General features: G+C 42.8%; 3 protein-coding genes across 3 annotated transcripts in view; 1 reads left to right on the top strand and 2 right to left on the bottom strand.

The window, feature by feature from the left end:
• Positions 1-9: 9 nt before the first annotated feature.
• Positions 10-3009, bottom strand: LOC114362144 (collagen alpha-1(I) chain-like). The gene is made up of 3 exons (XM_028317423.1): positions 3003-3009; positions 135-2058; positions 10-16 (listed from the first exon to the last, which is right to left on the bottom strand). Exons 1-3 carry the CDS (start codon positions 3007-3009, stop codon positions 10-12), a joined length of 1938 nt encoding a protein of 645 aa, XP_028173224.1.
• Positions 3010-3721: 712 nt separating this feature from the next.
• Positions 3722-7423, bottom strand: Stam (signal transducing adaptor molecule). Its single transcript, XM_028318116.1, is given in 6 exon segments — positions 3722-4263; positions 4383-4493; positions 5155-5316; positions 5318-5432; positions 5570-5955; positions 7007-7423. Coding segments are annotated over 6 exon segments (1233 nt in total). The 5' UTR covers positions 7050-7423; the 3' UTR covers positions 3722-3847.
• A 125-nt stretch (positions 7424-7548) lies between these two features.
• Positions 7549-26095, top strand: part of LOC114362605 (UNC93-like protein MFSD11) — a 34807-nt gene continuing 16260 nt past the window's right edge. Inside the window, exons 1-3 of the mRNA XM_028318073.1 lie at positions 7549-7563; positions 17629-17809; positions 24239-24365. Of these exons, the coding sequence (XP_028173874.1) occupies positions 7549-7563; positions 17629-17809; positions 24239-24365 (323 nt within the window). The remainder of the gene's footprint in view (positions 7564-17628; positions 17810-24238; positions 24366-26095) is intronic.

The following is a 26095-nucleotide window of genomic DNA, read 5'->3' as shown; positions in this document are numbered from 1 at the left end:
AGACAATCTTTAGACCCTGAGACAGAACATAGGTTACTTTTTTTCAAAAACTAATTTCACGCGGGCGAAGCCGCGGGCGGAAGCTAGTAAGTAATAAATAAAAAAGTCGAACAATGTTTTGGAGCAGCGTGTACTGTAACGAGCGTGCGGGCGCAGGCGGCGCGTGCTGGCGAGCTGTTGGCGCGCGGCGCGGGCGCGGCCGGCGGCGGCGGAGCTGCGAGCACACCTCACCGCGGCGGCGGCGGCGCTGCGGCCCGCGCTGGGCCCGCTGCAGGCGCCCGACGCGGCCGGTGCGGGCCGCCGGGGTCGGTGACCGCGCTGGGCCCGCTGCAGGCGCCCGACGCGGCCGGTGCGGGCCGCCGGGGTCGGTGACCGCGCTGGGCCCGCTGCAGGCGCCCGACGCGGCCGGTGCGGGCCGCCGGGGTCGGTGACCGCGCTGGGCCCGCTGCAGGCGCCCGACGCGGCCGGTGCGGGCCGCCGGGGTCGGTGACCGCGCTGGGCCCGCTGCAGGCGCCCGACGCGGCCGGTGCGGGCCGCCGGGGTCGGTGACCGCGCTGGGCCCGCTGCAGGCGCCCGACGCGGCCGGTGCGGGCCGCCGGGGTCGGTGACCGCGCTGGGCCCGCTGCAGGCGCCCGACGCGGCCGGTGCGGGCCGCCGGGGTCGGTGACCGCGCTGGGCCCGCTGCAGGCGCCCGACGCGGCCGGTGCGGGCCGCCGGGGTCGGTGACCGCGCTGGGCCCGCTGCAGGCGCCCGACGCGGCCGGTGCGGGCCGCCGGGGTCGGTGACCGCGCTGGGCCCGCTGCAGGCGCCCGACGCGGCCGGTGCGGGCCGCCGGGGTCGGTGACCGCGCTGGGCCCGCTGCAGGCGCCCGACGCGGCCGGTGCGGGCCGCCGGGGTCGGTGACCGCGCTGGGCCCGCTGCAGGCGCCCGACGCGGCCGGTGCGGGCCGCCGGGGTCGGTGACCGCGCTGGGCCCGCTGCAGGCGCCCGACGCGGCCGGTGCGGGCCGCCGGGGTCGGTGACCGCGCTGGGCCCGCTGCAGGCGCCCGACGCGGCCGGTGCGGGCCGCCGGGGTCGGTGACCGCGCTGGGCCCGCTGCAGGCGCCCGACGCGGCCGGTGCGGGCCGCCGGGGTCGGTGACCGCGCTGGGCCCGCTGCAGGCGCCCGACGCGGCCGGTGCGGGCCGCCGGGGTCGGTGACCGCGCTGGGCCCGCTGCAGGCGCCCGACGCGGCCGGTGCGGGCCGCCGGGGTCGGTGACCGCGCTGGGCCCGCTGCAGGCGCCCGACGCGGCCGGTGCGGGCCGCCGGGGTCGGTGACCGCGCTGGGCCCGCTGCAGGCGCCCGACGCGGCCGGTGCGGGCCGCCGGGGTCGGTGACCGCGCTGGGCCCGCTGCAGGCGCCCGACGCGGCCGGTGCGGGCCGCCGGGGTCGGTGACCGCGCTGGGCCCGCTGCAGGCGCCCGACGCGGCCGGTGCGGGCCGCCGGGGTCGGTGACCGCGCTGGGCCCGCTGCAGGCGCCCGACGCGGCCGGTGCGGGCCGCCGGGGTCGGTGACCGCGCTGGGCCCGCTGCAGGCGCCCGACGCGGCCGGTGCGGGCCGCCGGGGTCGGTGACCGCGCTGGGCCCGCTGCAGGCGCCCGACGCGGCCGGTGCGGGCCGCCGGGGTCGGTGACCGCGCTGGGCCCGCTGCAGGCGCCCGACGCGGCCGGTGCGGGCCGCCGGGGTCGGTGACCGCGCTGGGCCCGCTGCAGGCGCCCGACGCGGCCGGTGCGGGCCGCCGGGGTCGGTGACCGCGCTGGGCCCGCTGCAGGCGCCCGACGCGGCCGGTGCGGGCCGCCGGGGTCGGTGACCGCGCTGGGCCCGCTGCAGGCGCCCGACGCGGCCGGTGCGGGCCGCCGGGGTCGGTGACCGCGCTGGGCCCGCTGCAGGCGCCCGACGCGGCCGGTGCGGGCCGCCGGGGTCGGTGACCGCGCTGGGCCCGCTGCAGGCGCCCGACGCGGCCGGTGCGGGCCGCCGGGGTCGGTGACCGGGCGGCGCGTGCTGGCGAGCTACTGGCTTAACTGCCTCATTTATGTATTAATAAATTATTACATACATACAGCTGTTCGTTTTCCATGAAAATAAATATAAATATTTTTGAAAATTCCTAACACTGTATGTCGGTGTGATTGATACCTCCATAAAATTACAGCTCTCTAGTGCCAGTGCTAATTTGTTATGAGCGATTTGCATATAGGACAGTAGAATTAAACACAAAAATGTATTCGTTTTATTTTTGTTTTATTAGCTCAGCAAAGAACCCTATACAGGGTGTTAGGTAAATGGGTATATGAGCCGACACTAGCCCATGTTAACATGGTCATATAAATAGTATGGTGAAGTCAGAAAATTGATATCTTAATTTTAATAATTTTAATTTTCATACAAATCGGATTTTATAAAATTTATTTTGCCCATACATGCCCATACTGATCAACTGCCCGACTAAACTATCGGCCGACAAAAAATCAACGGTGTGTGCCTACTCTTAGTCGTAGTGATTGTATATGTTACGGTAAATGTGATAAATGTGAAAATTATGAATAATCGCCGGTTATTATGAATAATTACCTCATGATTTGGTAAATGTGATTAATATGAGATCATTTATGTGTGTATAAAACTAAATAGGCGGCTTAGGGGTGGCCCAAGGGCCACCCCCGCCGCACCTTAACCTATTTTTCACTTTAAATCAAAACAATGTGTTATAGGCATTATGGCAAAGTAATGTTACGCAAGAAACAGTCCAAACTCATTTTGCCAAATTATATTAATACTATATGATATCAAAACGTTCAAAATGTACACGAGCCGGTGTTCTTTTTTATGATATTTGTTAGTATTAAGGTTACATTATTAAATAATCACTGATAAATGTGATTAATTTATCACTTTTACCGTAACATATATTTTATATCCTATAGCCTTCCTCAATTTATGAGCTATTTAATTATTTAAATCAAACTAGTCATTCCTGAGATTAGGAGTTTTTAAAATGGTGCAGATTTTAAAATGGTTTTGGACCTATGGAAGTTCTTTTTTTTATTTAAACTTTTAAGTTGAAAATNTAAGTTGATTTGATAGTGTTCTGCTTAAAGCATAATTTAATGTTTCTAGCAAAACTCTTGTATCTTGCATCAAACATAAAAAGATGATTATTTTTTTGAAACATCTGCAATTAATAACGAATATGTCAAAAAAAAAAAGAAATCTGGGAAAAGTCAACCCGAAAAAAAGAAAAAAATATTTGAAGCCTACTAGGTCATAAAATTGTAAAATATCACAAAATTAACTCTATCTATCTCCCTAAACTAAGTAAAATCGTAGAACATACATGGGGGTGATTTAGATACACCTCGATATAAGGAATCTAAATTTTTCTTTTAGACCTCACTGTTTTGGCCACCCTGTATAGTCTTTTACATGCGCAGAAGGCGCATCTGGTATTGTACCTAGGCAAAGTATGAATGATATTTTATACATTACCTAAGCGTTTTTGGCATTGCATAGCCTAGGTATTGCATAGAATGCTGGATTAGACGGATTGTCGGTAATAACATTATACATATTAATTATCATATTTTTTATGATCGACCTAGTAGTAGAGCAAGCAGACGCACACAGTGCATGCTGATGAGACGTGATGCGTAAACACCTTCAGGGAATGCAATAAAAAAGAAGAAGTTTAAAACTCAAATAATATATTTCAGGCATTATTTACAATAATAATATATTTATCATCTCACTAATTTTCGAACGCTTCAAATGTCGAATACGAGTAATGTACGTCACGGTCCGTGCGCTCAGCGGTCAGCAGCGCGGCGGCGGGTAGGCGTGCGGCGGCGCGTGGTGCGGCGGCGGCGGCGGCGGGTAGGCGGCGGGCGGGCGCAGCGCGTCGCGCATGAGCTCGTGGTACAGGTTGAGCGCGTCCACCAGCTCGGCGCTGAGCTGCGTCAGGCGCGCGTGGCGGCGGTCGGCGCGCTCCAGCGCCGCGTCCACCAGCGGGCCCATGGCGTGCACGCGCGCCTCCAGCCGCGCCAGCGCCGCGTCCGCCGCGCGCGCCGCCGCGCCGCCCGCCTCGGGGTCCGCCTCGTGCAGCAGCGCCAGCGCCGCGTCCATCGTCGCCTCGTCGATGCGCGCCTCCTCCTCCGCCTCCGCCGCGCCCGCCCCCGCCGCCGCCGGCGCCGGCTCCGCGAACTTCACGCGCGGCGCGCCGCTCTCCGCTTCTGCGAAACGATCGCGCTCGGCGTTTGAATTGTGCCGACCCTCGAAACTCGAAAGACTGGCCCGTTAAAAATATTCACGATTACGGTTCGTCGATTCGAATAATGCAAACGGCGCTCACCCGGCCGGGGCTCGCTGAGGTCGGCGGTGACGAAGTTGGCGGGGAACAGGCCCTCGCCGCGCTCGTTATGGCCCTTCCACCAGTTGGGGTCGCTGGAGTCGGTCACGTGAACTGGAATCGATCACAAATCTTAAACACGTGCGATTTTATTGTGAAGACGAGTAGATATAGATCGTTTAATCCACGAAGACGCGCCCCACCACTTTCTGGTTGAGGGAAGCGCGGGGTGCGGGGAGTTTGATTCGAACGATCCGAGCGTCATTCTCATTATTGCATTGTGCGTGTGCAGTCATGGATACTATCATGTCTATGGATGACTTTTCCATAGAAACACATTGTTTACTAAGAACAAATGATGGATTAGCGGAATGCTGTATTATTTATGAATAAATTGGCAACGTTGGACATGGAAATAAATAAATTAAAACTAATTAGAGCAGCCCTGAAGGGCATCTTTTACACGAACACAGAATATTGTAAGTACAGCGACTGAAATCTTCCACGAGGAGATTACATTACGAAACTCCCCGAACCCCGCGCTTCCCTCGCCCAAAAAAATGGTGGGGCGCGTTTTCGTGGATGAAACGATCTATAGACAGGTACGCAAAATATTGTTTTGGCAGTGAACTGTGTCAGGCGATCGGAACAAATCATTAGAATAAACTAGATAAAATGAACGTTATCAATTTGTTTTATTTCATTTCATTAGCAAAAATAAGGAAAAATAACCGGGCCCAGATGCAATCAGCCCCGGGAGCCACCGGCTACTGACCGATCTCGCCCGCCATGAAGGTGAGCTCGTTGTCCTCGGCCGCCTCGAAGTCGTACAGCGCGCGCACCTTGCGCGGCGCCGGCGCCTCCGCCTCCACGCGCGGGTACAGCGGCGCCGGCTCCGCGCCGCCCGCGCGCCCGCCCCGCCCCCGCGCCCGCCTCCCGCAGCGACAGCGCGATGGCGCGCGCCAGCTCCTCCTGCTCGCGCGCCGCCGCCGCCGCGCCGCCCGCGCCCCCCGCGCCGCCCGGCCCGCCCGTCGGAGCCGCCGCCGCCACCACCTTCGGGACGACGTGCGCTTGCATTTATTATACATATTCGATGACCGGTCAGGAGACCTGTCTTTGAAATGTACGATCTCTTCGAACTGTGCGATAACTGTGCGAGTGAACGATCAAAGATCGAAGCGCAGGCGTACCTCGCCGCCCTCGGCCTTGAGCTTGGCGTGCAGCGACGGGATGAGGTCGAGCTGCGGGTCGCTGCGGAACTCGCCCTCGGCCCACTTGCGCAGCAGCGCGCGCAGGCGGCGCGCCACGGCCGGCTGCGCGCGCGCCAGCAGGCGCCGGAGCTCGGTCTCGAAGTCGCGCGAGGCCACCTCGAGGTGGAAGGCGCGGCCGCAGTTGGCCACGCAGGCGTCCAGCAGCGTGGCGGCGTGCACCTGCACGTGCGGGTCGGGGTGCGCCAGGCGCCGCAGCACGGCGCGCAGGCAGTCCTTGGCGCTCTGCGGCGACGCGCCCGCGCGGTCGCAGATCTCCATGATCAGCCCCCACTCCTCGCTCGTGTTGTTCTCGCTCGTCGCCCTCTCTGTGAGCACACGGATTGTTTCGTCATCGTTTCGGCCTCTCTGTACGGGTCTGTCTGATGACGGCCTAGGAAAAATGTAGTCGCAAATGTAAGACCAAACTCCTTGGCCGCTCGCCTGGCTGGCGAGAAACTTGCTTTTTATTTTAATGTTTTTAACTACTGCCACTTTTTTCGTTCACTTTGTTCTCTTCCTCTTGACTTTTTTCTATGATTGAACTAAATTATGATCTTTTTTTACTAATATGTTTTTATAAACAATACAGTTTTATATTTTACATCTGATAAAAGCCTTTCAATATCTTTCATAGTGAAAGACACATATTCACTCTCTTTGGTTAATTTCCAGATTGGCCGGCATCTGTCCACCTGTGGATGCGAGCCGCTAGCGACCAGTCGATCTGGAAATCATTGTTGGAGGCCCATGTTCAGCGGTGGACGTCCTGTACTTGGTACCTGGCTTCAGAATTATCTTTAGTAGCAAGTAGGTTATTACAAAGCACTTTTATACATCCCAGTATTAACCATCCCACTGTTTCAGGACTAATTAACAAGACGTTAATTAAATACTTATTATACAGGTTTACCAGATGGCAAATGATCTCTAATATAACCCCTTTCAAGGAATAGGCCCCGTCACAATGTTGAATACTGCCTAATATTATCAATAGAATGTTACCAAGAAGCATTACGTTAAATCGAGAGTACCTACCTTTTTTAAAAAAAACTGTTAGGATCCTATTAATGACAAACTCCTTGAATAGATATTTATTTCTTTCATTTTCCATATGGTTTTAACTATGCTTAGGAAAATAATTTAATAAACAAGGATTCCTTCACAAAGAAACAGGAATGAGTCATCAAACACAAAAGAAAGTGTAAAGATAACAAATTAATCACCTACATAAATGTAGGTTTGTATGAAATCTATGAACTGCATAGTTTGAAGGCATAGAGCTACAGATGAGCTATTCCTTCGAGACGACGATAAAATATATACTAAAGAAAAACAAAAACGATTAAAAACCATTTACATGGCATTATTAATACGTACCGACATCTTGATCAAACGGGGATGAATTCCCGAAAATACCCATATTACACGCCCAAACAGGTAAGCAAGCAGCAAACTCCCTAACAAATACACAATAATTTAACTGTTAAAATGATATTGACGCAATATTAGATGAATTTACTATAAAACTTATAGTGAAAACACAAAATACTTTTGTTGTTTTTGACACAGGTTTTTGACATATAGTGTTTTTTTTTTTAAATAAAATTATAGCACAGATTAAGATGAACTACACTGAACCGCATGCTGAACCGTTCCATTATATCATATCACATTGACAGCGAGGGGGGCGCCACCATCGTTCAACTCTAATGCCGCGTTTAGACAATCACACGAGCGGACATTTTGTGAACAGCGCGCGAACCTTCCTACTCACTCGCGTTGGAGGCGGGCGAGTCAAAGGGATTTGTTGCGAGCGGCAGCTGACTGCTCACACCTCAAACCAAGGATAAATCATGCTATCCTATCTATACAGGGTGTTAGGTAAATGGTGTTATAAGCTGACACTAGCTCATTTTAACATGACTGTGCAAATGGTATGGTGAAGTCAGAAAATTGATATCGTCATGTTTATTATTTTCATACAAATCTGATTTTATAAATTTTATTTTATATGAAAATTAAAAAAATAAATTCTATGAACCGGTTGACTGTTTTTTATTTAACCACCAAACGGTTGATTAATTACCTAAAGGCTTTAAGAGGCAATTTTCAGTTATTTTTTTTATTTAACTTGACTGAATTGATGTATCAAAAGAAATGGTCGTACTACAATAATAACTACTTACAATGAGAATTATACCTAAAAATGGGGGAAATCAAGCATCAAGACCAATCTAGTCGCGCTTTCAGGGTTGCAGGGTTGCTATGTGAACGACAGTGGTGCCCTTAGGGGGCGTCCATAAATTACGTGAGACAATTTTGGCCATTTTTCAACCCCCCCGCCCCCTTGGTGAGATTTGGTGAGATTTTGCCTGACCCCCTCCCCCACCCCCCTAATCTCACGTGATATTTAATAAAATGCCTATTTTGCAATGTCTATGCTTCGAGTCTATTAGATTTATATGAAAAAATCAGTAACCCAGTGTCGTTCGTGCCACGCGCAGTGCAGGGTTCCGTAGCTTCCCGTCGTTTAGTAATACAAGCAATTGCTTCAACCTAGGTCCAGTTTTTTGATTCATAGTTAAAATAACTAATTGTTAAATTTTGCTACTAATGGTTAAATAATAATAAAATGTAAACTAATAGTTAAAAAATGTACTAAAAGTCAAGTTAAACATTGTTATAAAAACATTTTTTTCTGTTAACCCTTCATTTGATTTTGTTCACTGGGATGAACATTCAATTGAAAAAAATAATATGCCGAGTGCATACGTCTTAATTTCTGGTAAGTTTTTTTTTTCACTAGAAAATATACTTAAGTTTTGGTAGAAAAATATTTTTATGTGCTAGTCACAGTCTGAAAGTGTTAATTTTAGCCAAAATGCCGGCCAAAGCGAAGACCAGGCTTTAGTGTCAANTTTATCTGTAGCTTCATGGCTGAACCGTTCCATTATATCATATCCATGAAGCTAAAGATAAAAATGGAGGGCAAACTTGGAACAAAAACTTGAGTCAAATACCTACTTATATCAATCTCGCTCTCTGTGGCCCTACCTCTCTTTTTAGTGTGAACTGTAGTATTGCTGTCTCCTGATTTAAATCTCCTAGTAAATTCTTCGAAATAGCCAATTCACTAACCAAATCATAAGTTAAACAAATAAATAATTAAATATTTGAACTACGATTACCTAGTTGAATTAAAAATCACAAAAAGGTTTAATGTGTTGGCGAATCAGGGAATTACAATCCCAATTCCTGGGGAATCGGTACCATGTGGCAACATCGGCCCAATCCGGCCCATCATGGCGGTTGTTTACTATTTTGTTTATTAAGCAGTTAATTTCGTTTGAGATTGTTTACAGGAAATAATCATTGTTTTATCACAAGAAATGATGCAAAATTTTGTAGTGCGTGGTTGCGGTAGTACGTGGTGTCCTGGAAGTGACATAAGATTCCACGCGTAAGTGTTTATTTCGTGATTTCCGACATTGGATCATTGTAAACATTTTTCACATTTTTTACAGTAATTTCTTCTTAACGTTTTACCAGTATTTACACTTATCATTTTTAATGATACCTATGTCAAGAAATAAAGATTTTATATTGAGTTTCATTGAATTTGAGCAAATTTATATTTTTTGTTTATTTAGAAAGAGAGAGTCTGCCCACAGAGAGCGAGATAGTGATACATAGATTGTGCTTCAAGTAGGTATTCGGAGTGTGGCCTCCATTTTTATCTGTAGCTTCATGATCATATCACATTGACAGCGAGGGGGGCGCCACCATCGTTCAACTCTAATGCCGCGTTTAGACAATCACACGAGCGGGTGAGGTGAATTATGGTAAGCGGACATTTTGTGAACAGCGCGCGAACCTTCCTACTCACTCGCATTGGATGCGGGCGAGTCAAAGGGATTTGTTGCGAGCGGCAGCGCCGGCAGCTGACTGCTCAAACCTAAAACCAAGGATAAATCATGCTATCCTATCTATACAGGGTGTTAGGTACTTAAATGGTGTTATAAGCTGACACTAGCTCATTTTAACATGACTGTGCAAATGGTATGGTGAAGTCAGAAAATTGATATCGTCATGTTTATTATTTTCATACAAATCTGATTTTATAAATTTTATTTTATATGAAAATTAAAAAAATAAATGATGATATCATATTTCGGACTTCACCGTACCATTAATTATATCTGTTACGGCTAAATATAGGTATGAACATAAACTTAAGATTAGCCGGCTAAACTTAAGTTTATCTTCGAGAAGCGGCTAAAGTTCGATAACATGTTAGTTTGCGTCGTGCGTGATATTCCATCTAGCCGGCTAATGTGCACATTAGCCGGCTAAGGCCAACGACAACACGCATTTTGTAATTTTAAATACCTACAGAAGATTCTGTAATGACCAAATGGTTCCTTATTATTTTATTTTAATGATTAGGTAGATATTATTTTAAGTAATTAATATTTTGTTATTGTAATAATTGTAATTTTGAATACCTACTTAGGTAGGGTGGGTAGTCGAACAGTGAACCAACCAGATACGCTGAACCACCTCCATATTATTTCAAAAAGTATGACGTTGCCAGTTCCACCGAACGAGTCACTACGTGTCTCGTGGACGCCCTTCCCATCTCCCGTAGTGCGCCGGCGACTGTGGCTAAGGTGTGACGTGTGGCTACGAATTCTTTGTTTCTCGACGAAAAAAGATAGTTTTTTCAGAGAAGCCTTACGATTTTTGTATATTTTGCTATTTATATTAAGTACGAAATCTATTTGGTATCAAAATTATTGTAGTTTACGAAATAATTTCGTAGTTCTTTTCGTCAAAAAGGTATTACGTTATCTTGTGTATAGCCTGACCAGAGCCCCGATTACGGTAATTTTTAACGTCAACAATCCAGACACGCTTCTCGATTCTGCGATACGATTGGTCGTTCAACAGCGTAGCAGAAGATATTTCTAAACGACAAAATCCAGTGCCGTCGTATACATAGACGTATACCTACTGCGATCACTGACCTAACTTCTTGATTTATTTGTTACTTGTGCTGTTAATTACAATTCTCAATCCGTAAATAATTTCTTCTTCCTACCGTGTTCGTACTACTGTCCTCGTAAAATCATCGTAACCGATTGTTGTAATCGGATTACATGAACATCACTCGACCATGTATGTCCATTTGGACATATCGGAATGGCACGCTTTGACGAGCAACTTGCTGCATCTACTCCATGAAGCTAAAGATAAAAATGGAGGGCAAAGTTGGAACAAAAACTTNGGCACACCACACGTTGCAGTTCCGTTCCCCGAATGTTATAAATAAACCAACGCATGATAAAACATCCCAACTAATATTATAAATGCGAAAGTAACTCTGTCTGTCTGTCTGTCTGTTACGCTTTCCCGCTTAAACCTCGCAACCGATTTCGATGAAATTTGGTACAGACAATCTTTAGACCCTGAGACAGAACATAGGTTACTTTTTTTCAAAAACTAATTTCACGCGGGCGAAGCCGCGGGCGGAAGCTAGTAAGTAATAAATAAAAAAGTCGAACAATGTTTTGGAGCAGCGTGTACTGTAACGAGCGTGCGGGCGCAGGCGGCGCGTGCTGGCGAGCTGTTGGCGCGCGGCGCGGGCGCGGCCGGCGGCGGCGGAGCTGTGAGCACACCTCACCNTTGTAGTGCGTGATTGCGGTAGTACGTGGTGTCCTGGAAGTGACATAAGATTCCACGCGTAAGTGTTTATTTCGTGATTTCCGACATTGGATCATTGTAAACATTTTTCACATTTTTTACAGTAATTTCTTCCTAAAACGTTTTACCACTAATTACACTTATCTTTTTTAATGATACCTATGTCAAGAAATAAAGATTGTACATTGGTTTCATTGAATTTGAGCAATTTTATATTTTTTTTTTATTTAGAAAGAGCGAGTCTGCCCACAGAGAGCGAGTTAGTGATACTTAGTTTGTGCTTCAAGTAGGTATTCGGAGTGTGGCCTCCATTTTTATCTGTAGCTTCATGATCTACTCTAATCCATATCTGTGGGGCTCCCGCTCGGCTCTGTCACATTGACATTGATGGATGATTGACATTTAGGTCGTGTAACTGTGAAAAAGTATCGAAATGAAAAAATAACAAATATTTTCGACTAATAAATTGTTGTGATACCAAGATTTGGGTGGAAAAAAGGTTTTGAAATCATTTTGGTCATTTAAATCAAATGAGGTAAGTCCAAAAGTGTGTTTAATTTTGATTGTGTCAGGGTTTGTTTACTTCATTAATTTATAGTTGTAGTTTTACAGTAAAACAAAAAGAAAAAGCTACTTTAATGGTTTCAATATATAATTGTAATTATATTTAAATGTTCCTGTATCGCTAGTAATAAATTAAATATCTTTTTCAGATCGAAATGAGTATTGTTTTGAAGACCGGGTTTGTGAGTGTTGCAACAAATTCCAACCACAAACCGTATTTAAAGGAAAGTTGTTGGTATTGGATGGACATGTCCGAGATGTAGAAGAATTAAGAACAAAACAAGGGCAGAGTTCAATAATTCACGCTCTCATCATAAGGCAAACATCACACCTTAGAAAACGAAACGGTTTTAATTAGAGATGAAACGGATAGTTGTTTGGCCGGATACCGGATACCGGATATCCGGCCAGCTGCTAGGCCGGATAGCCGGATATCCGGCGGCCGGATAGTTGGCCCATTGTCTCGTTTCATGTCGTGACGAGTTTAGCGCCGCACAGGTGCTTCGAAGGCGATCAGTGGGTCTATTAGTAGACTAGACTAGTCACACTTTTCGAAAATCGAATTTGTCCGAATAGAATGTCAGATTATGCCACTTGTCTAAGGGGCAGATCAATTCGAGCGATTTCGGTTGCTATCGTGAGTGTGTGATTGAATAGCGAAAATTAAATTAGTTTACTTGCTGCGTAATCTGACTGAACTGCATGCATCATCATCAAACCATCAGTGAAAAAAAAATCGCCTTTTTTATTTGGCAATATTTAGACATTAACAGATATTATTTACTGCAGGGTGGCCCAGAAGAAAATTCACTTTTGAAAATTCAATGAAACGAAAACTGTACATTTTTGTAGAACTTTACCTATTGCAATTTAAAGGAAATTTAGTGCAATTTATTTTAAAATTTACTTACTTTTATAAATTTTATCGTACATGACGTGATACCCTTGACGTTTACAACATTCGGTCAACATACATCAAAATTTTGGAAAACTTTCGTTAGAGTTATCTCGAAATGGATTCAGGATGGATGAATGCTGCAGTTTTTGGATTATTAGAGTATACTCTGCTCATAAGGTAACCCCGCAAAAAGAAGTCTGCTGGAATGAGATTAGCGCTTCTTAGAGGCAGTGAGATTTCATCCCTGCTTAATTGGTTTGTTGCATTGAAAGGATGATTAATTTTTGAGAATGATATACTGGTAGGCTGAAAGGCTTTTTGATTTTTAAAGCTGCAATTTTTTTTTAAACTTTTAAGTTGAAAATTTTAGAATGTTCCGCTAAAAGCATATTTTTTAAGTTTCTAGCAAAAATTTTGTATCTTGCATCAAAGATAGGAAGTTGATTATTTTTTTCAAAAATCTGCAATTAATAGGGAATCTGTCAAAAAAAAGAAATCTGAGAAAAGTCGACCCAAAAAAAAGATAAAAAAATTTAAAGCCTACTAGGTCATACAATTTGAAAAAATCACAAAATTAACGATTACTTCTAAACTATGAAAAATCGTAAAACATACATGGGGGTGAAATCGATAGGTCTAGTCCTCACCTATCACCTGCCTTCGGCTTGACACCTTACAAGAAACACCCTGTATATAAACGAAAGTCGTGTTAGTTACACCACTTATAACTCAAGAACGGCTGAACCGATTTAGCTGAAAATTGTCAGGGAGGTAGTTTAGAGCCAGGAGAAGGACATAGGATACTTTTTATCCCGTTCGAAATTAAAAAAAGTCTGCTTATTTATTGCCATTAAGGCGGCACAAAGTTCGCCGGGTCAGCTAGTAGGTATATAAATAGAAATTAGTAAATAAGTAATAGAGTCAAATTTAGACTAACGAGAAATGTATCCTTTGCTTTGAGTAACAAAATTGACAACAACAAATTATAAAGTAATAAATGTATAAAATTGTATGATACTAGCTGTCTCAGCGAACTTCGTACCGCCAAAAAAAGGAGTTTAAGTCTGTGGTTTAACTTATCTTTGGAATAGCAATATTAAGTGCCAAATTGCGGAAAATGGCGGAGGAAATACTAATTTATTTAATAAACAGCAAAATTACTACTACTTACTTTTTTGAAAATATTTTACAGCCTTTTACGTACTTATTATTATTCTGTGCTTTTACGCAGAAATGTATTTGCATTCTAACGGTGAAAGAGTTTTTCAAATCGCTCCAGTAGTTTCGGAACCAATTTCCTCCAAACAAACAAACCTTTCCTCATTTTAATATTACTATAGAAAATGTTATGAATGAAGGTAAGTATATATCATAGATCCATTGTTTATCTACTTCTGGGAAGGGAAATGAGATGGTGTTGTTGTTTCATTACCAAAACTGCGTAATGGAAATTCCTGGAACCTTTTTAATACACAATCTGCGCAAAACGGGAGCAACGAAAACAATTGCTGAAAACCGAGACAATTTTATTTAAGGTTCTTAATCAATGTAATTGTGTAAAACTAAATATAATCTAATATGATTGATGACGGTGTAATCAATTTAAAGATTTTAATATCTGTGCTGGTAGAAAATTGAGAGCAATAACCTATTATTTTCGTTTTCTCTTATATTTTTAGCATCTGTGTGCGGTTAATCGTTAATTTATGAAGTTGACACTGAGTAACGGATTAACTTTTCAGTTAACTTTGGAACTTCTTTGGACTCGTTAGCTTCCATTAATCATCAGTTAATCGGTAATTAAGTACCTGCTACCTACACATACAGGGTGGAATTTTGTAATAGATAGAAAAATTTTCTCAAAGAAAACATTCCTTTATTTTTTAAATGAAGTAGAACTGCATTCAAAGATTTCCAAAAATTTGCTTGCCACACCCGATCGAACCAACTAAAATCTGTTAAAAAAAGTTATTACACCCTGTATTTTTATTACATAGATCGTTAGGGTTAAGTATAAGGATGAAATCTCTCTAACGTACTTGATAAATCAAATGAAAGGAAAACCATGAAATCTTAAATTATTTTAATTATGTTAGAGAACATTTTATGGTGATAGCAAATTTTCGAAAATCTTTGAATGCAGTTCTCTTTCTTTTCAAAAATAAAGGAATGTTTTCTTTCAGTAAAATTTTCTATCTACAGTATTAAAAGTACTTTCCCTCCAGGAGGGAATTCAAAATTCCACACTATACATCCAGACAGTCAAAAGTTTACGACCTGTGCGACATGTGTGAAATAGCTTAATCGACATAACATGCCCTCCGAAATGTGAAATCACCAGCGTATTCAGTTGGGAATCACCTTCCTGGTAATTAAGATTAGTTTAATGAGTAGTTTGCCCAAACTGCACTTGATTGATGATTCTCAAATAGAAGCCTAATTTACTATTTGATTTTATGTCATTAAATATTATTGTTTTTGAATTATTCGCTAATTATTCACCGGTCAACAAAAAAAATATTTTTTTTGAGCATGGATTTTACTTATTATATTCTGATTATATAAGGTAATTTATATAAAAAAGTGAGATTACAAATTGAAAATATTTGCTTTTGAAGAAGTTATAGCGATTTGAATCATAGTAGAATGTCTCTAAAGATGCACGTCACATTCTCATTGGGATACATTTATAGATAATTATGGGGGCTTATTCGCAAGAACAGGGGGCACGTTTCCGTCAAAATATAGTGGGATTTGAGAGACGACGTTACCAAGGCCAGTATACTGAAAGCATGATAGGGTTAGATTTTTATGAGAAAAATCTTCTATGGAACATGACAGGAAAGTAGAACTTTTAATTTTTAATAAATATTTGGTCTCTATTTTAAAACTTCTCTTGTGAGAATGAATCTTAAATGGATGTTTAGTATGTTTTAATAATAAGAAAGAATGAAAGAAAGAAAAAAAGAAAAATATTTGGCAACAAATTAAATCATCTGTATGTCCATGTTTCATACATTCATTGATATGCATTTTTCTATTTTTTACACATAAACGCAAATTCAGAACAATTTTTTGTTGTTATTCTTATTTCTAGGTATTAAAGCAATAAAAATAAGCTATGCATAACCCGTGCGCAAAAATACTGTAGACAGTTGTTATAATTTCTTTATTGATTTTGCTCCTAATAAGTACAATAAAAGCCAGAGCTATAAAATCGATTAAGAAGAAGAAAGAGTAATGTAGAAAGTCTGCAGAGACATTGATATTTTTGCAGACAAAAATGGTAGTAAAATCTCGATCAAGTTTTCCCGTTCCTGCGCTATGTGCTAACACATTTTGTAAAGTCTAGTGTCTACAGACTCGTAGTAATGAAATGCTCTGCAGAACGCAGTTACCCTTGTTTTTTAATGTTAATTTCCAAAAACTACGAGTACTTGATAGGATGTGCCTTTGGTGGTTCCCTTTCGGTCTTGCCCCGACCTAATCCTGTGACCCAAGGTCAATATCCCCAGATTAGAACCCCGAACCCCATTGGGCCGGTGATTAGTATGAAATATTTACAAAATGTTTTCAGCAAAAGTATTAGAGCAATTATATGAACCAAAGGCAGGACAAAGAGGAATATTCGCAACAAAATTGTGCGATCAAAGTGGATTTGGGTCATAATTGTTCTCATTATTGCCGGTGTTTAGTGTTAATGGTTTGCTCTTGGCTTTTATAAGAGTAACTTAAACGATAAAATGTAAACCTGAATTATTATCCTTTAATTTCGAAACAAAGCTATGTTTTCATTAATCACTTTAATTGATATGGATATTAATTAATCTTAGATAGAAAATCTGTGTACTCTATCTATCCATTTGTATGTTGTGTGCACTTGTTATTGGAGCTGCAACAAGTTATACTGTATAACCTGCTTTAAACGCTTTGTATGTTATGGTTGTATCCCTGTTTTGTGCACCAAATAAAATAAATAAATAAATAATACATCTCTAGGTGTTTACTGATTGATGTCCAACATCGTGTAGTGGACAAAAATCATCATCATCATCATCATAATTTCAGCCACAGGACGTCCACTGCTGAACATATGCCTCCCCCAATGACTTCCACATCGCACGATTGGTAGCGGCCTGCATCCAGCGCTTTCCTGCTACCTTTATCAGGTCGTCGGTCCACCTTATGGGTGGACGTCCCACGCCCCACGTCCCACAAAAATCATTGCTTTACATTTATAGTGTGTATTCTAATACATTTTTGTCAGCACATCAGATTATACATTTTTGTTGATGTGCTGTCGTTTGTACCAGTTTTGCATGTGTCTTCAGTAGTACATCTTAAAAGGCAAGAACCACCTATTCTAACGCTGATTGTACCTAACTAAATAGTCCAGAAAGTCCAGTCCAAGTCGGTGTTTCTTTACGAGATCGAATCAGAAATGAAGAGATCCGTAAACGAACTAAAGTCCTGACATAGCCCGATGGATTAGCAAGCTGAAGTGGCAATGGGCAGGGTGCATTACGCAGAACTGACGACTGATGGAGTAGGTTCTGGAGTGGAGGCCGCGTACCGGAAAACGCAGCGTGGGACGTCCACCCACAAGGTGGACCGACGACATCATGAAGCTAGCAGGAAGGCGCTGGACGCAGGCCGCTGCCAACCGGGCAACATGGAAAGCATTGGGGGAGGCCTATGTTTAGCAGTGGACGTCCTATGTCTGAGATGATGATGATAATGATGATGATGATTATGAGATAGTCCAGTAATGGTAGAGTCAGTCTCCCCTATTGTTTTTTTAAACCACGAAGGTTTAAACCTTTTGTTTCCCCAGGCCCTTCCCTTCGTGACCGTGGTGGTGGGTTCCCACAACGATACAGGCCAGTGTAACGTGCTGTCCGCTGGCCAGCACTCGCAGGAAGCCAGTTTCCCCGCGCCGACGCCCGACGCCCCTCTACGGCCGGGAGAACCTGCCTGGGCCAATTACGTCAAGGGTGTTGTCGCCAATTTCCCAGGTATTTTTAAATTGAATATTAGCTATTTGTATTGCACAGAAGAAGAATATGAAGAATAAAATTTCCAGAAAAATACAAAGTAGGTAGGTATACTAATAAGATTTCAGGTGACTTGCTAGTAGTCCCCAAACTAGGTAGTCCTGTCTTTTGGGGACTTGAGCTTAGTACAAATGTGTTTGATATAGTGTAGTAATAAGCAGAAAACACAATGAATCCTTGGGGGAGACCTTTGTCCAGCAGTGGACGTCTTTCGGCTGAAACGAACGAACGAACAATGAATACTTAGGCTGGGTGGCGCCATCTTGCTGTTACTTTAACAATCTTAAAAAAATCTGTCAAATTCCATACAAAAAATACCAGTTACTGCTATGGTAACGGTTGAAGTAAGCTGGTACAACTGAGCCCTAGAAATAAGGAGGAGAACTATTGCTGACAAACTGTAATGGAATCTTTATGTATTGATGTGTATCCTTTTGTGAACAATAAAATATATAAAAAAGTACAAAAAGGACCGCTATGGAATGCAGATTATTAATAGCCCAGTTAACCCCTCGAGCTACAAGCTACATTCATCACAATTGAAGTAGTCCAGCGACGACGGGGTTTGAATACCGACACCAGTATGATTGACGTAAATATACGAGTACCTATCTATTATCACAGTATACAGTGTGTCCGGGCATGTAGTGATCAAACTTTAAGGGCGTAATCTATGGTCNAATAATTTAGAGTGGCTCATACCGTTGGGCTTACTCATTCAGCTCTATGCCTCCTAGCTATACAATTGCCTCATGACCATGTGTGCGGTGCTTATAGATATGGGCACTATCGGCTCTGGACCAATACGTATCACCTCTGAGCCTTGTCTCGCTAGACTGTCGGCTCTCTCATTGCCTTCGATTCCTGTATGTCGAGGTACTCACATTAGGGTCACCCTGTTGTGCCTTCCAAGTTTATTTAGTGCCAAGATTGCCTCAGAATGAGTCTAGATCCAACCCTCACTGAGGCAATGGCTTTGAGTGCTGCCTGACTGTCACTTAGGATGAAAATGTCGCGCTTTTTATGCACCTGTTCTATATTCCTTAGTGCACACATGATTAGAACATAGGTTTCAGCTTGAAATACTGTTGCAAACTCCCCTAAACTTTTACTGTGCTCTGATCGTTTGGAGTAGACGCCCGTTCCCGATCCTGAGTCCATCTTGGAGCCGTCAACTATTATACTGACCAAAATCTTATGGTTCCCTTTTCCAGACTTCCCTTGTTGGTATAGACTTACTTACTATACTTTAAAATATTTGCTAGGCTGCATTGTATCACATCCCATGTTCATTATTGCATCTAATTGATGATCGCAAATTCTCAAATGTAAGTGTACCAATACTACCAATGCGCCGATGAAAGTACCCTTAGCAGATATTTCGGAGCCCTTTTTGGAGGCATGTCCTTTTCCATGTCATCATACGGTCCAGGTCTTTAACAGGGATGTTATGGATATCCGCAACCGTAACCGAAACTTTCAGATATCCAAAACAAATAAGTATCCGAAACCGTAACCGAAACCGGTATAATATTATTCCTATATCCGTAACCGAAACTGCATACCCATAACATCCCTATCTTTAACGCAGGATTGCGGCAATGTGCTGAGGTTGAGATTGGCCGGAGGATAAGTTTCATGTCCTAAATGTGATATGGTGAGACTTCGAAGTTTGCTTTTTACGCCACTTGGTCAGCCAAGCATTAGTCGCATATAGCTGAGTTTGCAACAGTCTAGGCTAGTGGCTTTAAGATCACTGTTACATCTGAGGAAGGCCACAGTTGTTTCTGGTGACTGGGCTACTTTACTAGTAGATATGTTGTGGAGGACCGGACCAATTACGGAGTACTGGGATACTCAAGCTCTGCAGCTATAAAAAGATCTTGTCACAGATTGACTTGAAACTGTCTGTCTATCCATCAGCAGGTAGTAGTAGTGTGGAAGGTGTTTTTTAATTTAATAGTGATCCTATAAACTAAACCCGGTCAAAGCCCTAACGAAAGCAGTCATACAGTGTTATTTATTTTCCAAACATTATCTTATTGTACGACAATACACTCTGTGTACCTATTTGTTATGGTTGGTATGGTTTCTGCCAAAATTGATAGTCGAGTATATTATATTACATGGGTCATACTTATGTAAGGGGATAAACGTCCAAGCATGGTCCTTTCCCACAATTTTGACAATACAAGTGTCAGGATAATAGAGCAATAGGATGAGACTTTGTTAGGCGGCTTTCCAGCCTTATGGATAATTTTCCAAAGTTAAGGAACTTGCGAGGTTCTCACTCAGTGTGTCGGCCGTTCGGTGTAGTGGTTCATAGCACTCACCCGCCAGACAGAGGCGATTTTGTCAAAAATATTGACAAATCGCGAACTGTCACAGGAATAAAACTGACACGCGTCCGTCCTCCGTAAGCGCCACCGCGCGACTGATTGAGATTGTCCAAGCCGTCATGGCCGATTTTTTCACATTTTTTCTACATAGTAACTAAATAAGACGCAATAACAAAAGTTTGAAAAGTTGTCGACCTAGAAAATACAAAGTCCTATCTATTAGTATATATTTTAAGTGTAAAATGTTAAAAATGAATATATGAGAGTAAAACAAAAAAGCCGTCGACGTACTTCTTTGGGATTTTTTTTTATCGGACAAACTATGCAATATCGTGTTTTGGAAAAGTTGTCGCCCTAGTTAAAGACATTAACTTACTCGTACAATTTTTTGTTTGCTAAAATATCTTTTCATTTAGAAACTATCTGCAAACAAAATCGGTCAAATATCGACAATTTGGGAAATCATGGCCTTAAAGTTTGATCACTACATGCCCGGACACACTGTATAATCTACTGTGCTATTATTTTACGAGTTTTAGTAAACAAGATATTTAAGATTCAATCGTTGAGACTTCAGTAAATATCTATTATTAGACGTGTTTTGGATATTTTGTTAGCATTAGGGTTCATTCACGTAATAAGTAAGAAATCCAAATGGCAATTGTTAAAATCTGTTCAAAATCAGTGTTATAATAGAATTGATTGAAACGTAAAACGTTTTTTATTAGTTACCTTGACAAAAAGGAATATCTAGTAGACTTAGGTAACTAAACTTTGTGAATTTACTCAACTTACTTTTAGGGGTAATTCAGGCGGTAAATTAGGTTGCTAGAAGAGAACTTTAGAAATATAATAAAATCGTTTAAAAAAGGTAAGTAATATCCTTGACCTTTTCGTGGTAATTCGAACTTTTAAACGGATATTAAAATAATTCTTAAAGGTATACTTGAATTTTTAAGAGTTGGTATTGAACTTTATCGAGATTTAGGTTAAGCAAGCTATAGTAAGCCATTTACATAATAATTAATACAGTTATTTCCAGGGAAAACCAGCCAGCCAACAAACTGCAAATATGTAAAGTAGGACACGACGCAAGTAAATAATGTAGTATTTAATTAGTGTTTCGCTTAAAATCACAAGGGTATTGTTGCTGACGTATTTTTGAAACATGAGATATCCAAATTCTAACTAGAAGGTACCGAATATGGAATACAAGTCGTACCTAGGTATACTTTTTGTGCAATTCTGTAAAAATCCAAATGAAAAAAGCAACGGCAGTTAGAGGGTTGTTCGATCCACACAAACTTACACCTCTAATTCGGAATGTTTGAAAAATCCAGTTCCGATTGATTATTTTATCCACAACGAGTAAGCTCTTGGACTGTATCTCACCTGATGGTAAGTGATGATCAGGCCGAAGGTTGCCTCTGGAAAATTTTATGACGATTCCGCTTGTGGAGACCAATGGAATCGTGCAGTGCAGTCAGCGATTAATGAATGGGTACTTCAGTTGGGGTCACCAAAATGGAGCGTGTGTTGATGTGTCGGTTTGACTGTCAGGAGGATGAGGTTAAATAATTATCGAGACAATTAAACACGGTCAATACCAAATACACACTGATTTATTGTCATAAGTAAATATCGTGCAAGGCCGTTTGGTGACGTTTCGTTGGCCTAGTTACAGTACGTTCAACCGAAGTGCCTACATACTTGATTTGTTCATGTGTGAATCGAACAATCAATTGGAATGCCTCAACATATAGTCCCTACGGCCGAAGCACTGACCTGGGGAAAGGCCGACGTCACTTGTGACGTCACAAGAGCCCTCGAGTGTTTCCGTTAGTAATTATATCATCCGTAACGTTATCGCGGTAATCCCGTGGGATTCTCCCGGTGTAGGTAATCGAATTACCGTGAGTGGTGGTTGCTTGATTATATTAATTGCACAGTGTTTATTGTTGGCAGGCATGAGCTAGATTGATTTCGAAGTAGTCAATAGGTAGGTAATTCAAACCTAGAACCTAAAGGCAGACAATGTCAGTATTGTTACAAATAATGCTCATTGTCGTCTATTTTAGATGTCCTTTTCATTGACTGTACCAAGAATGCATATTGCATAGCCTATAGCTAATTGATTTGTTATAATACATACCTTCTTATTATGTTCTTCTGTTGATTAACTAAATCCTTTTTTTACTTCAACAGAAAAAGATAATAACTATGTATCATACATAGCAAATGCTTAGGAGACCACTTGTTAAATGCATCAAAATATACCTAAGTAAGATTCTCATGTAATTACTTTGTGTGTAATGTTGTTGGTATGGCCTGTACTATTACTTATTCTGTGGTATGGCTCAATAAATAAATAAGTAAATTCAGGTGCTTTATAAACTTATTTCTCTTACAGATGTTTACTGTTCTTGTTTATGATTTTTAGGTCTCATCTCCATTATAGGCTTAATTACCATTTTCTGGGTACGGAACCCTGAATGTTAGAGTCCGACTCACACTTGCCAGTCTTTTTTTCATCAAATTGCGTAACTGGCAAAGTAGGATCTATCGAAGTTTTTAGCTGGTAACGACTAGTTACTAGGTTTTCTTATTAGAAAAGTTAGGATACAATATTCACTAGTGATGTTACGAAATGGTCTGTTACGAATAATAAGTACGAAATAAATGAAAATTTTCCGAATGCACATCTCCCCCAAAGCTTTCCATAATGCCCGCGACCTCTTTGCTTAATCCAAATATTTTTTCAAGAAAAGCGACTGTATTGCTCGCAATTGAAACAGAGTTTTTTATAGTAGTTGAAATATGTTCTGAGAAAAGCATTAATATTATGGAAACGCGCGCTTGTTTTATTAAAAAAACCAGTCCGGTCATCGTATTTGTTTAATATTAGTATTTCAGTAGGTAAATATATTATGGAAACGCGTGTTTCTTTTTTTTTCAAACAACTTCGATAATTTCATGGAATTCGCTCAATATTAGTATTTCAGTATACTAATGTTGCAGCACTAAAACTCTACACGTGTATTATGCTATTATACTTATTTGTGCGTCTGTGTCTGGATTTTCCTATTGTAGAGGGTCTAACTAAATGAATTCACGCGTGAAGTAAATAGTCTGATAGTTTTGTAATGTAAGGCTTTTTAACACGTGTTTTTCTCATTCTAAATAAATAGGTACCATTTATTCAACTATAGACAAGAAGGTAAATAAAGGAAAACTATTGAAAATATAGTGGCAATGGGCAGGGCACATAGTACGCAGAACTGACGGCCGATGGGGCAGAAAGGTTCTGGAATGGAGGCCGCGTACCGGAAAACGCAGCGGAACCTACTAGGTGGACCGATGACATCGTAAAGGTAGCAGGGAAGCGCTGGACGCAGGCCGCTACCAATCGATCAACATGGAAAGCATTGGGGGAGGCCTATGTTCAGCAGTGGACGTCCTATGGCTAAAATGATGATGATGATTGAAAATGTATGTATGTAGGTCGAAAAGAGTTCGTTCGTTTTAGCCAAAGGCCAGAAGGGAGGCCTTTGGCTAAGACGTTAGTTTCAGACGTCGACTGTAGGTTTCCCCCAAGGATATTTATAACAACCGGTCTTACGCTGCCCGTATCCAGATGGCTCCCGCGTATCTAGCTACAAGAAGAAAAGAGTACGGACTAAACACAATGAGGGCTATCGTTTTTATACTTAACTAGCTTGCCTACGTTTAGCCGTTTAGGCTGTGCGTTGATCTGTCAGTCAGTCAGTCAGTTTCTCCTTTTATATATTTAGATAGTTGGCACCCCTGGCGATTGAAAGGACCTTACTCTACAGTGGCGCCATCTTGATGAGTGCAAATGCGATAGTCTTCCTACCACTTTAGCGCTCACCAGTTGGTGCCATTGTCTTCGCTACTAGTAAGTGACAGGACCTTACTCTACAGTGGCGCTAACTGGTGAGCGCTAAAACGATAGCCCTCATTTCGACTTCATTACCCAGTCAACATCCCTATTGAACCAGCAAAGTGGCTGACTCTATCTGTTTGTCCCCAGGTCGTGTGAGAGGTTTCGATGCCGTCATAGTGTCGGACCTACCCATGGGGGCGGGGCTGTCCAGCAGTGCATCGTTGGAAGTAGCTGTTTTCACCATCCTTGAGGAACTCGAGGGAAAGAAGGTTGAGTGAGTATCTTTTGACCGCCGCTAATAATCTTTTAAAGGTCTCCGTGGTCTAATGGTTGGTCTTACCAGACCTGCTTTAGACTCAGAGGTCCCGGGTTTGATTCCCAGTGCGAGCACATTTTTATTCTCAGTTTGCTTGGTGGTAAATACCTCTTGGCTAGCTACCATTTTACCTAAGTCTGTCGCCATAACATTGTCGCCAGTTGGAGGTAAGATAGCCATTTCCTCTGCGGTTGAGGTTTTCGGGTAAAGCAATACTGTAGGTTGAGTAGCCCCGGAAGATACTGTTTTGAAATCAGCAACGAATTTGATCAGAAGAATAAAGGAGATTTACAATAACCTTGTATTTTATCGAAGGAGTTTATTCCACCTTTTATTTCCACTGCTGCAACTCCTGTGCAACCTACATCTACAGCTTGACCACCAATTTTGTAAGGATGTAGGTACGTACTTGCATCAAATAAATACTTTTTCTATTCTTTCTTTCAATAAAAACCCAACCGGCGATGGCCAAGTTTTTCTCCCAGGAAAAGGAAAACAGTCATTAGACCCGCAACGTTATTTTATCACAAGAAAATACTTGTTGTGGTTTCACATAATGTGACGGTCAAGCTGGAGCACACTAAATGGTCCTTGAAGCAAGGTCTACCAAAGACAAAGAAAGGTATAAAGGTCCGAACGTGTATTCTTTATGGTAAAAAATGTTAATCGAAGAGTCTCTTGCTTACTCGATCATTCCTTTCTCGATCTAACCAACCTTGTGTTTATTTATTGAGGACTGAAGTACATGTTTTATTTATTATGTAGGCTTACATGACAAGACCTCAAGCAGAGTAAATACTAATAAATGAGTAGGTCATCTTTATAGAAACGCACCGAGCGCGGTTTGTATGTGAGCGCGCCAATACGTATGCAGCGCGCACGCACACATTGACAAAATTCGGCGCAACTCGCCGCTAATCACGCTAAATTTTGTCAGTGTGTGCGTGTGGTGCGCGCCGCATACGTATTGGCGCGCTCACATTCAAACCGCGCTCGGTGCGTTTCTATGAAGATGACCTACTCATTTGTATTTACTCTGCCTCGAGGATTCTGTGATGTCGATTTCCACCGGATCCGGCGACGAATCGGCCCGACTGCCGGACCGGGCAGAAACCGGTTCGTTGGCGCGAGCACTTCCGGTACCGGTACGGCGCCAGACAACACTTAAAAAATATAAATGAAAAACAGTAATTTTGCGTTCGGTTCCCAAGGTGAGTGACTTATAAAATACGGCACTCAATTTAATTTTCAAAGTACTTATTGAGCGTCACTTGATGGAATACCTGGAAATCTGTTTACTTCATTATCATTAGAAAATGATAAAAGAAAAAAAAGAGACATGTTAGTAATTTTTAGAAAAAATCATGAAAATGAAACTAACAGTCTAAAAAGCATCTAAGATTTTAAGACTAAAAACCTATAGGGATTTTCCTATCCGTTTTCTTGTACTAGATTTTGAATATTTAATACAAAAAGTGCTGGTTCAAAGTGTATCTTTAAAGAAAATCTTGGTCTTCATAATAAATTCTCTCAGAAGTAAATAGGATTTGAATACCTATCACTTTTGCCTGTTAACCTGTTTGTTACTTAGATATACCTACTTAAAAAAAACCTGTACCTACATGAGTTCCTAAAGGTATCTTTAACAAATCAATATTAGTCATCATTATAAGCATTAGATATCTCGC

This window comes from Ostrinia furnacalis, unplaced genomic scaffold (assembly GCF_004193835.3).
Source record: "Ostrinia furnacalis isolate ACB-3 unplaced genomic scaffold, ASM419383v2 OfSCF0389, whole genome shotgun sequence".
NCBI classification, from domain to species: Eukaryota; Metazoa; Arthropoda; class Insecta; order Lepidoptera; family Crambidae; genus Ostrinia; species Ostrinia furnacalis.
Note: the sequence above shows the minus strand (reverse complement) of the source record. Positions and strands in the feature narration are given on the sequence as shown.